Here is a 12885-nt window from a genome sequence, read left to right as displayed (position 1 = left end):
ATTTAAATCACTGACAGGGGGAAGAAAGGCTTTTTAAAAAGTCTTCTTTAAAAAAATCAATAGGAAGAAATGTGGAGCAAAAAAATAAGGGGAGATTTTAAAATATCAAAAAGCACAAGGAAAGACAGAAAGAGGCAGAAGAAGAGATGGGGGAAAGAGGGGTCAAGAAGAGGAAGATGGGAGAAATCCTCATATCCCATATTTCATGGCCATAGCATGGTACAATATTTCAGACAGTAACTACTTAGTGTCTCAGTAATTCAAAGCTGAATATATTTACCAAACAAAGAAGTAACTACAAAAAAATCATCTCAAAAGGAGTGACTTCAAAGAGTCTTTTGAACAACCTTAAGGCCTCTTTCTGTTACTGAACAGAAAAATTCAGAGCAACAACAAAATCCTGCAGGTAAGAATAAAAAAGTGAAACTGACATTTAACCATCGCTAAATCTGCAGGAGTACAACTGGTGGCATAGTACTCGCAACTAAAAACTAGTCACAGAAGAATCTGGATGCATATATTGGAACATTCACATACACTATAATTCTTATACAATTTTACGGTTTTGTTCCATTTAGATGTTGAAAAGATTAACTTGTTTTATTCTTTGGCCAAAAAATAAAATAAAATAAAATAAAATAAAATAAAATAAAATAAAATAAAATAAAAATAAAAATAAAAGGTTTTGGATTTTTTTATTTTTTAAGAAGGAATTCTAAAATGTTTAATGAAAAGGCCAGAATTTTACAAAAATCCTGGACATTTGGTGAAATTTGAAATGTCTACAGTTTCTCCTGTGCTGAACACAATAGGTAGGGAAGCTATATTATGTATAACCCACCTCATGAAGGAGAGCAGATGAGGACATCCAAAATGCTGGATGCCTATTTGGTTCTCAGGATTTCATAACTCATATTACATCAATACCAAGCAACAAGGTAAGCAACACAAATATTGCAATTTTGGGTATTTCTAGCAGGATTCTGGCTTCCGTGCCTGGGTCTCAGGAAAACACAGCACATGCTTCTTTGCTTTTAGTGGAAAAGCATCCAGTAGAAGGCTAACACTGTGTAAATATAAAAATCTTTGATTGTTTTATTATAGGTTGTGGTAATGGTACTATTATAGTTGAACAACCAGATCTTGAAAAATCTGCTAACCCACGATGAATAGAAACCATACCTAGGTGTCATCAGCTTCTGGAAAATCTAATCTAAGCTTTTATTTAAAAAAAAAAATTCTAGCCCTTATGGCTGCAAAGATATCCTTATAACACAAATTAAGTGGAAGTGATGGCATGCTGTCTGTCTGAGTTAGGAGACAGGCAAGCTTCAGTGCCTCTGTTGTTGCTCACATCTTGATCAACTAAAGAGTATACTGGCATGTGCTATAGAATGCTTTACTTTCACACAGTAAGAAGCGCATAACACCAATATCTAAGAGGACATTTGACCAACTTGCTTAGAATAAGCAAAAAAGTGATTAGTTTTCGGAGATGTGCGGGGTTACCCTTTGAGAAATAGGACATCTAGTTACTCCCTACTCACAAACCAGTGTTCACAATGAAAACAAACATTCATTTGCTGAATCAGGCATTTCTAATCAATATAACAATAAACATTCTTTGGGGTAAGCACTGCTAACAGACGGCAGGTATGTACATTGTAAACAGCATCAAAAGGTTTTCTTACCTTGCATATCTGAGACGTATATTGCAGAAGTTTCTTGTGATCCAGCCTCTCCTTGTGTTTCTGGATATAGTCTCGCAAACTTCCATATGGTAAATATTCCATTATTAATCTCAGATTTCTACGACCTTTTTAAATACATACAAAATATAAGGTTCTATTTTTGTCATTTCTTAATACAAATAATTATATATATCTGCAAATATATTTACTAGCAAACAGTGCTGAAAATATTTAAATATTTCACCCTGGAGGCTCTTCTATTCTTGCTCCATCAGAACATGTGTAGTTCCTTTCCTTACATAAGTGAGTGACTAGAACAGTCTTACATAGCCTGTGTCACACCACATTCTTACTCTGTATGGAAGTAAGATGGATAGATTTGCAGTTTTAACCTTGGCCACATCTGCACTACATGTACCACCATGGTTTTGTAACGAGGTCATGACACCGTCCTCCTCTGTCCTAGTTACAATAAACACAAAGTTGAACCATGTCCACAGAGCAGAACACAACAGTTATGTATCAGACAGCTTTGAACGTTCATACTATCACAATGCCCAACCATGTTTGTATCAGTGCATCCTGAGAAATCTGGAGTTACGGCACATCTCAGCAGGGAATACAGAGTCAGGAGGTCATACACAGAGTGCCACCAACAGCACATGGGGTAAGACACCCCATAGAGCTAGAAAGAAGTAGGAGTGACAATCCAGTTACATGGGTATGCGCAGGGATCCCAGCCACACAGCAAATAAAGCTTCAATTTTGCAATGGACAATGCACGAGCATACCACTGCATCCATGCAGAACTGAGGTGAAGTCAATAGGAAAGAGTATCATGTTAACGAACACAATATTAAACACATACTTGTCCCTGTCTATATGTTTAAAATCACATTAGTAAACACCATGTATTTTTCCAGTGTAGAGAAGGTCGTAGAGAAAGGACTTCTAAAATGTGATCAATGTTTTATTTTGCAGTGCCAAAGTGACAAGAATGCACAATGAACTGAGCAAAACACATGCATTGTGTGTGGTGTGGTTGTACACATTGTCTTCTATGAATACCTAGACATCCTCTCTCACTCAAACCTCAAATTCTCACAGCTGGACACTTTTCTAGTAAAGTAAATAAATATACAAAAAGATGCATTCAACCTACAGCAAACTAATGACTCCATAATTGAAGAAAGAGTTACAGGACTGATGGAGAATTCTCTATTAGTTTACCAGCAATTTTTAACCAGAAATACTCAAGTGCCTTATCTAGAGTACATCTTAAATAGCACAAAATTCTACAATAAATTCTGCTAAGCCCAAAACACTGACAATGCAACAGATTTAGGCCTTTTTAAAAAGGCTTCACAGTAGACAATTTTTCTCCAACTATTTTCTAATGAAGGAGCATAATGAAAGTTGATCAGTCTCTCAGTTTTACTCTGTCCCATAACACATCAGTTGTGAAATAAATGGCAAGAACACACAGACTAAAATGAAACACTACTTCATATAGCACAGATTCAGCCCGTGGAATTCACTGTCACAGGTGGACACTGAGTTAAATATTGTACCTGGATCACTGAATGAATATTAATGTCCTCTGTGGTTCACAAACTGAGAGTGCCATACTGGCTCAGTTCATTTGTTCATGAAGTACACTACCTTGCTCCAGCATCAGGCGATATCTGTTGCTTCAGAAGAAGATAAACAAATCTCAACACTAATAATACACCTACCCAATAGTGTGCTGTGTGGTGGTGGTGGGGTGGGGGTGAGGGTGGGGGGATTCCTTTCTGAGCATAGCAGGCTATCATCATCTTTTAAGAAAAAATTACTAATTGGTTTCTTTCAAGAGAACAAAGACCTCCTTTGCAGGGTAGAATGAGAGGCCACAGACAAGCTCAACAAAAATGTTCAAAGTCTGTAGGCCCTAGGGAAAAAAATTACTCCAATGAGGCAGTAAGTGAGAGCAAATCTACTAAAATCCACCTAATCCTGGTTTTGATTAGAGAAAGAAGTGAGAGAAGTTATGCTGCAATTTAATCCTGCTGTCTCTGAAATCAGAATTTATAAAGGCAATCTTCTCCCACATTTTCATTTACCTAAAATAAATCAAATTGTTATCGCACTGTAATAGGACACAATCACAGAAGTGTATTTAAACTTTTCTTTAACCACTGAACATATTTTTAATTAAATACTGTGTCAATGAATGCTTAGTAATTGTCCTTTAGCCTGCCCAGCAATGTGCATTTATCTACTTAAACCCACATTAACATAAATGCAAATTTGTGTACCTACACTCAGCTACTGCTGAAAATTAAGCGCTGAGTCACAGCCACAATATTTACTTAAAATACATATGAAGGTGAAGTGGAAATGCTTATTTCTGAAGCAAGAGACTATTACTATGTCCAAAGTTATATCTGATTCATGCTTTAACTAGCACCCCCAACACAAAACAGAAATTAGTCTTTTAAAGTTCCACCTTGTTACACAGGTGAAGATGGTAGCTGCTGTCAAATTGGTCAGCAATATTAACAGCTTAAAAAGCTTCATTTTGGTTTGAAAACAAGGCTTTTTAAAACAAAGACCATGGGTGAAATCCTGACACTACCTATGAGAATGGCAAAACTCCCACTGATTTCAACAGAGCCAGGATTTCACTCCATGACTTTAAAGCTTCTACACATTCCCTGGCTATTCTCCCTAATAAAGGAAGCCCATGAAGTGGTGAGTTTCACTCTGCTGAGACACGGCAGTGAGTCAAAACCAAAAAGTTGAAGATATATTTTGGTTCCCCAACATTTTTATGGAACTATTGATGACTTTCTATACAGATTTTTATCTGTACTTTACAGTGTGATTAGTTGCAAATAGTTACAATTTTTACTTTTAAAGAAGCTATCAGAGAATAGTCGTCTATAACTGCAACAGATTAACTAGATGAAATTGTGTCTATTTGGCATAATGAAACACTGTATGATGGACACTGATTCTTTTGCTATGCCATCTATAAAAGCTCTGATAAAGTCAAGAAATTTATCCCAACAACATGAAAACATTTAATGAGTTCTGGCTTTGTATTGATGAATAAGCAGTGTGAGCAAGGAAGGACAAACACCTGTTAGGCCTGATCTACATGATACTCAGTCCTGCCTTGAGTGCAGGGGACTGGACTAGATGACCTCTCGAGGACCCTTCCAGTTCTATGATTCTATGTTAAACGCTTTACATACCGGCACTGTAACACACTCCCTTGTACTTAACAATGTTATCGTGCTGCAGGGATTTAAGGATTTCAATTTCCCTTTCAAAGTCTCGTAGGTGCTCTTCTGTGCTGTGTTGTAGCTTTTTCACAGCCACCACCTCTCCAGTATTGTCTTGTAGTGGGTCATACCGGCACATCTCGACACTGCCAAAGTTACCCTAGATCAAAACAGAAACACTTAAACTAAAAAAGCCCATGTCATAGTCGTTTCCTAATCACCTGTGTACGACTGCACCAGGATTAAAGTAAACAGATTTTCAAAGTGAAAAACCAGGACACCAGGCTGTGGGGGAGAGTATGGCAGGTGACAGTTTAGGTGGGATTAGGGGGAGATGTGTTTGGGAAGCAGGTTGAGGAGGTGGGAAAGAGAATATTCAGGATAGTTCAGATACAAAAAAATAATCAGTTACCATGCAGAAGAGCTTAGGAGCAATTTTAAATAAATCTAAGAGCAGAAAATAAAAAATGGAAAAAGATAGGTCTTTCTCGGTGTTAGTAACGCACTCCTGAAACATTTAGCCACTCAGTGCCACTAGATTCAGTGCAGAGATTCCATCCCAGAGTTCTCTCCTGTTTAGTGATATCCTACACAGTGACTGAAAGGCAAATCAGGACAGAATCTGCATTGTGCTTATATCTGTCTGAAACCGTGTTTACACAATCTATTCCAGTAACACAAGGGAACAGTGAAAATGATGTACAAGAAATCACCGAGAGGAAACTGAAAGGTGGGATTCTTCCAGCCACTTAGGGCTTGTCTACACTTGAAACGCTACAGCAGCACAGCTGCGCGGCTGTAGTGCTTCCTTGAAGATGCTATCTATACCAACCGGAGGAGTTTTCCCAGCAGCATCGGTAATTCATCTTCCCAAGAGGCAGGAGCTAGGTTGATGGAAGAACGCTTCCGTCAACCTAGTGCAGTTGACAGGAGGACTTAGGTCAGCTTAACGCCGCCGCTCAGGGTGTGGATTTTTCACATGCCTGATAGACGTAGTTAAACAGACCTAATTTTTTAGTGCAGACCAGGATTTAGAGTTCAAAACTTCCTTTCAAGTGGCTAATCACCCATAAATGAGAACATGCAGAGTCATCTCGGAGAACCTCAGTTACACCTAAGTAATCTTATTTCTTCCAGCCAATTAGAGTTCAAAGCTTCCTACCTTGCCAAGTTGCTGTAAGAACTTAAGGTGTCTCTCTTCAAATTGCGTTGGGTCCCTGTCTTCAAACGCCCCAGAAAACCCAAGAGCGCCAATCCTCATGTTTGGCAACATGTCATTTTCTGTCAATAGCTCATAATCTGGGCAAAAACAAACAAAAAAATGATGAAAGGGCAAATGTCATTTTGCTGACATGCTCCCCTCTCCTCTCAATATTCTATTATGCTCTGGATAGACATAAACAGTGTATTGAACTCAGTTTCCTAAATAAATATCAGATACTAAGTTGCTGCCATAAAGAATGACAAACCAGCAAATTGGAGTGACACTCTGAATGCTGCTGGCCAAAAAAAAAGAGGCTGGTCTTGACAGCTGACTCAGTGACCCTTCTTTAAGAATTTTCAAACATGCATTTTTGCAAACCAATCCCTGCTGGTTTAACTATAACACCTACTGTGCAATGGCCCCTTTTCGGGGGGGGGGGGGGCAACATTCAAAAATCAGAAGGGCATTTGATAACCAGAGAGTAAGTCTGCAGGAACAGTAGCAAGTTTAGAAGTATTTATCCCAGCTACTGGGAGAAAGTACAAGGATCATTGATATAATGTGCTTCACTAAGAAGCTAGGCGTGCAATCTTGCCAATATATTTGAAATAAATATTTATAATACAATGAAAATGTTTTGAGTGATCCCCCAGTAAAATTCACTTTTAATAGCAAACTAGAAAACAATAAAATATATTCATTATAATTTCTGTTGTTTATATTGTGGTAGTGCCTTGGACCAGGATCCAATTATTCTAGGCATTCTATGGACACAGAAAAAAACAACAGCCCCTGACCCAAAGAGTTCACAATCTTCTACCAAAAATCCATTCCCTTTCTTTCATGAGCTTACCTGGCGTGAACAAGCTGTTAAGATCACGTATAATGGCTCTGAAAGAAGGTCTGAAATCTGGCTCATAATCCATACAGTTGTTTATAAGATTCGCTAGTTCTGTCCAGTTTGGAGCAGGAAGCTGGTGCCTATCTTCATAAAACTGTAGCTTCTAGGATTAAAGATATACAAGATTCTTTAGCATATAATACCATTCTCAGCAGCTTTGTGACAAACATGGTATCTGTGGCAGAACAGCCATTTCTGGTTTAAACGAGAAAGTCCAATTTATTTTCTTTGCGCAGGTGATTCTGTGCAGCCTAACTAGGATGGAACAGTAAGAAAGTTTTGCCCACTTGTGGGCTGGCTGAGTTCTGTCTCTAGCTGTAAGAGCCTCATTCTGATTATGAGAGAGTGTGGATGAGTCAGAGGGGGCTAGTATCTCAGACGTTTCTCCTTCCAGGTAAGTGTCTATCCTGTGGCTCTGCTAGGAATGTGTTATTAAATGAACTGATGGAGGAAACTATTGGGAAATTGGAGCAACGGCCACAGGCAAGATTAAGCTTTTGCGATGGGTACAAGTGAGTTTGTATAAAGCTCCAAAAAGGGTTGGTTTTTGCATTTAGGGGACTCTTCTGCAATATTACGGAGCAATAATTTTGGAAATTTTTAAAGTTGTATTCTATTTTTGGAGACATTTTTATATCTATAAACGCTTCTGCATTGGATAATTTGGGGGTTGGACTCTCTGCAAGACCCAATGTGATACTGCACTAAAAAAGCATTTTAAGGGTGACTAGAAAGTATAGTCAACAAAGAAACATGGTGTTCAAGATACAGTAACGAACAACTCTACTTGCCATACTTACTCTGGGAGAATCCAGCGCACCAAGGGGCTTGTCTCCCCCACTGCAGATTTCCCATAAAGTGGTACCAAAACTCCACTTGTCTGTTGCCAAGCTTAGCTGTTTAGGATTTTCAATGCATTCAGGTGGGACCCAGGGTATCCTTTCAAGAAGAACTATGCAATCATGAAAACACAACAGGTCACGAATAATACTGAAGTGTCTACTTATATGTCCAAATTCTACTTAAACACATTAGAATTAGTAAAAGTTTGAATTTCTACAATTCTCTTATTTTTTTAGAATGAAATACTTCAACTCTTCTCAAGTTCCTGTTCTTCAATAGTAAATGCTGAATGACACACACACAAATGATGAACTTGTAACTAGGATGAAGTACCATTGCTTCTAATTTTAAAAGTTCATTGACTGTCTTCTCTTTATAGCCCCATGAAGCCAGATTTAAGGAATTTCTACATCATGTTGTTGCTCTGACATGAATGCCCTTTCCCACCATCAAGAAACAGTAGTTCCCACACAAGATGGAGAGGGTGAAAAATCAGAGACGTATGCTTACTAGTTTTCAGATGGGGCACAACATGCTTACTCTACAACAAGCAGCAGTGTGCACACAGAGGAATTCAACCGTTTGAATCTTCATTATTTGATCAAAACTAAAACTGATCGGGGAACGAGCTGAAAGGATACCGTCTGATCAGTTTAGACCCAAGATTTAGAATTTTTGAAATTAAGTTCACATAAAGACTACCATCAAAAGAAATGTTGCAACTTTTAAAAAATTCAATGGAAAGTTTATTGGATAACATCACCATCACACTACACTGCTTGCATTCCAAAGGTTGCAGCATCCTGCCACCATATATAAACTATAAAGCCAAATATATGATTAATATATGATTAAAGCCAAAATGGATTAGTCTGTTTTCATCTTCCAAACTGAATATAGCCCCCAAAAGAGTAAACAGTATCAATGAAGACTGGTACCTTACGTTTTAAAAATACTTCCAATTTGAATAATCTAAGGTGTTATTTGTAACACGGCTAAGGAAACCTGTTTAAGAATATATGAATTTTCACCTGACAGTGTCACTTTAAAAGACGAAAAAGGGGAGACAATGAGATTGGATACATTATCTATCCATCTAATAGTCAATAATCAGATGCATCCACTTGTGCATGTTGTCCTAATATTTTTACTCCATTTGAAAGCATTTCACAGCTTGTAAAAGTGACAGAACAGCAGCATATCATAGATATATAGGTCATCATTTACAAGAGTGAAGTGATTTCAGGTGCCCAGCCTGAGATGCATTGGGGATGGTTTTGAAAATCAGGTCCCCGCAGTTTCAAATTGGGCACCTGAAAATCCCTGGTTACTTTTGAAAATGCTGGGCTTTCCATATGTTCTCTAAACTTCTCCACATTACTATAATAAAGCACTTCAATCCTGACCTGCAGTGACTACTAATCCAGCAGTATGCCACAAGTACAGTAGACTGAGTCATGCCACATTACAGCATGGTCAAACATCCCTTTGGAAAAGATGTTTTGTTTAGAACAGACAGTAATCTGTGTTGAAATGCCAGTCTTCCTAATACACCATCTTAACCGGTTTGTGTTCTTGTACAGACTTATTTAAAACCAAACAAAACCACCCAGCAGAAAATTTTGACTTTGTTTCCTATAGCCATTTGTTGATAACAAGATGCAGTTTTAACTGCTGTCTGGGATGGTGTTTTAGGGACTGGAGAAAGGCTGGAGAAGCTTATATCACAACAAACAATCAGTACAATGAGAGGTTGGAGGAATAAAAAGACAAATAATTTTCAATGTTACAAACAATAGCCCAGATAGTTGACTCCAAGACTTACTGTCTTTTGGCAAAACTGTCATGCTGATGCCAGGATCACTAAGCTTGATAAATGGAAGGTTTCCAGATTTCCTATCTTCTTCTCTGATAAGCAAGATATTTTTTGCACATACATTCCCATGAACCAGGCTTTTATCTTCCTGATAAAGACAAATACATTTTTATGTAAATAAACAGGTAAAAACCAGAAGGCATTTAAAAGAAAGTGTTAGTCTAGGAAATTAAACAGATCGCATATGGCAGGCACAAATAAAATGATACCGCTAATTCCTCTCCAACTGGTTAGAAAATTTAACTAATGGTTAAATTATGTCCACTATCTATCTAGATTTCAAATTCGGATACCTTTAATATATGTTCTACAGCTAGGCAGCTATCAAATAAGGCCTGAAGTATATTAGTAATTCAAAAAAGGCAGTAGCTTTTACTGGTGGTTAGCCATTAACATTATTAGAAAGTCTTTATATTGAGCATAGGGATATGAAAGGGGTTGGGGGGGAATGATAGGCATGATTCCTGGAAGAAGTTATTTTTAAGTTGGGATTTCTACAAGAGGAGAGAATGGACCACTTGGCAAACAAAACAGGACAAAATAACAGCTGCTTATGGAGCAGCATCAGAGAAGGAATGACACCAACAGAGTAATAGAGAAGTGAAGGCCACAGTCCAAGAAGAAGATTTAGAGGAAGGTAGGGAGAAAGCAGAAGAATAGTAGGACACAAGAGGAGAGATTAAGAAAGAGAAAAATAATGTAGACCATTGAAGGGGCTTGCAAGGTTCTGTCCTTATATATGCACTAACCTCCTTGACTGAAATGGGAGCAGCCTGCATGTATCAGAGAACAGAATTTGGCCTAGAATCTTTTAAGTGGCTAACCCTCAGATGGGACTAATTCTGTCCCCTCTTCTGCTTTCAAGTCCCTTTTAACTTCAGTAGGAATGCTGCTCACAGATCAGCCCTTAATTATAGGCAGGGCTGGTAGCACTGTCCATTATTAAGGTTGCCCAATACTTCCTATTATAAGGCCCTGTGCCCAGTTTGCTTATAACTTTATGAAACTTTAACGGTCAGAGATGAAATTTTTCATGCCCGATGTGTGCCTCAAACTCAATTTTTTTTGGAAAATTTCAGCCAAAATGGTTCAGTTGTTTTTGAGAAGGATAAGAAAATATACATTACTTTGCCCATGTTAAAAAAACTAAGACCTTTCACCTGAAATGCTATACTGCCTCTGTGCTTTGGAGCAGGGACTTGAAATTTGGCAGGGTGGCATATGTGTCAGAGATGTAACTTTTGCCATCCTCATGAAAATCCACCCAAATTTTCCCAAGTTATAAGACTGAAAAAAATCGCAGTTTTCACATGCAGTAAAGACTTCAACATTAACAGCTAAAATCTCCACAAACTGCATCCTCACTGAGCATGCTGGAGCCTCTCACTGCTCCTAGTGCCAGCTAAACTGTGCATGCATCATCCCCACAGATTAGCTGAGCATGCTCCGGCTCAGGGCTATGAAGGCTCAGAAGGGCTTTCCCTGTAACTGCTACTCTGAACCGTGAAGGGGCTAGGATGGGACTGGGAGCTAGAACTGAAAGCAGGGCCTGCCTCTCCTATGCTTCAATGACCCTCACTGGTGGCCCCCAGGCAGCACAGAGGGGGAAGTCATCTGGATTGCGAGAGAGAAAGGAGTAGATTGGAACAAGGAGTCTGGTGAGGCTGGGACTGGAAGAGAAAAACCAGGCTGGGGAGTTGGAGGGGGAAACTCGGATTAGTTGGGCAAGAAGCCTGGGACTGCGTGTGGAGAGGAGGAGAGATTCTGACTCTGAAAGAAAACTCAGAGCAGGTGATGGCTGGGGAAAAGACGATGGGGACTGGGATGAGAAGCCTGAGGAGTAGGGCCGTGGATTGGGAAGGCAAGGAAATTGGAACTCTCACAAGTAGCCAGGGGTGAGAAATAGAAGGGACAGGGACAGGTTGATGGGGATGGGGCAGAAGAAATCAGCTTGGTGGAATGTGCAAAAATCTGTGCCCACTAGAACAGACTCCCCTCCAGAGCCTGGAATGGAACCCAAGACAGCTGAGTCTCACCAGTTCTCTGGTGCTGGCAAATATATGTGAAACCCACTATCAAAGTGAGTGTCTCATCTCCCTTTAGTGCTGGTTCACACAGAGGATAACAACCTACTAGTGGTATCAGTTACGCCATTAGCTCTAGTGCCAGATGTCTGTCAGGTGGAACTAAAGAGTCCACTCCTAGTGATGAACCATATGAGGGAATTTCTGTTTTTTCAGTTTGCTTTCTTTTTAAAAAAAAAGAACCTAGGAAATCATACACAAAAGGCTATGCTAGAAGATTATTATTAAGGTTGCAAAGTCAAACACTCAGAAGTTAGGAAATACCAGAATTAAGGCTGCCTGTGCAACCTTAATTCAGCTCCCTTATTCGTATGCATTATGATATAGTCTTTAATTATATGATCACATACTTTTTTCTCCACAGGACCGCTGCTTCATTTAGTGAATAGGATGCATCTGCTCTGGGCATGAATCATGACTTCACAGTAAAGGAGGCTGCTTTTTGTAGGACCTCTGCCCCATTTGTTGCAGAAGTTGGAAGGTGTGTAGTGAATGAGGTAGGGGATTGCAGAAAATAAAGGGAGGATTTCATGGTTAAGACAGTTGAATGCTGCTCTAGTGGACACTTTTGACCTTTATCACTCTGTGCCTCAGCTTCCCATCCATAAAATGGGGATAAGGATGTTGTGAGGATAAATTAATTAACGTTTGTGATGCACTTAGACACTACCAATAAGCCAGTAGCGGGCAACCTGCGGTGCGCATGCGGCCTGTCAGAGTAATCCGCTGGCGAGCCATGAGACAGTGTTTACATTGACTGTCCACAGGCATGGCTGCCTGCAGCTCCCAGTGGCCGCGGTTTGCGGTTCCAATGGGAGCTGTGGAAAGCTGCGCAGGCTGGCTGCTGCTTCCCTCAGCTCCCATTGGCCGGAAACAGCGAATTGCGCACTGGGAGCTGCGGGTGGCTGTGCCTGTGGATGGCCAATGTAAATACTGTCTCACAGTCTGCCAGTGGATTACCCTGATGGGCCGCATGCAGCCCGTGGCCCTCAGATTGCCTACCTCTGCAATAAGTGC

General features: G+C 39.5%; 1 protein-coding gene across 3 annotated transcripts in view; it reads right to left on the bottom strand.

The window, feature by feature from the left end:
* The window catches only part of JAK2 (Janus kinase 2), a 160557-nt gene that overhangs the window by 20802 nt on the left and 126870 nt on the right, over positions 1-12885 (bottom strand). For all 3 annotated transcript variants that reach the window (XM_038401856.2, XM_043515095.1, XM_043515094.1), the window contains exons 15-20: positions 9734-9872; positions 7866-8017; positions 7018-7168; positions 6123-6259; positions 4931-5120; positions 1692-1816 (exon numbers count right to left, since the gene is read on the bottom strand). In XM_038401856.2, the coding sequence (XP_038257784.1) occupies positions 1692-1816; positions 4931-5120; positions 6123-6259; positions 7018-7168; positions 7866-8017; positions 9734-9872 (894 nt within the window). The remainder of the gene's footprint in view (positions 1-1691; positions 1817-4930; positions 5121-6122; positions 6260-7017; positions 7169-7865; positions 8018-9733; positions 9873-12885) is intronic.

The sequence above is a fragment of the Dermochelys coriacea genome, chromosome 5 (genome assembly GCF_009764565.3).
Source record: "Dermochelys coriacea isolate rDerCor1 chromosome 5, rDerCor1.pri.v4, whole genome shotgun sequence".
NCBI classification, from domain to species: Eukaryota; Metazoa; Chordata; order Testudines; family Dermochelyidae; genus Dermochelys; species Dermochelys coriacea.
The sequence above is the reverse complement of the archived record's forward strand: the minus strand, read 5'-3'. Positions and strand labels throughout refer to the sequence as shown.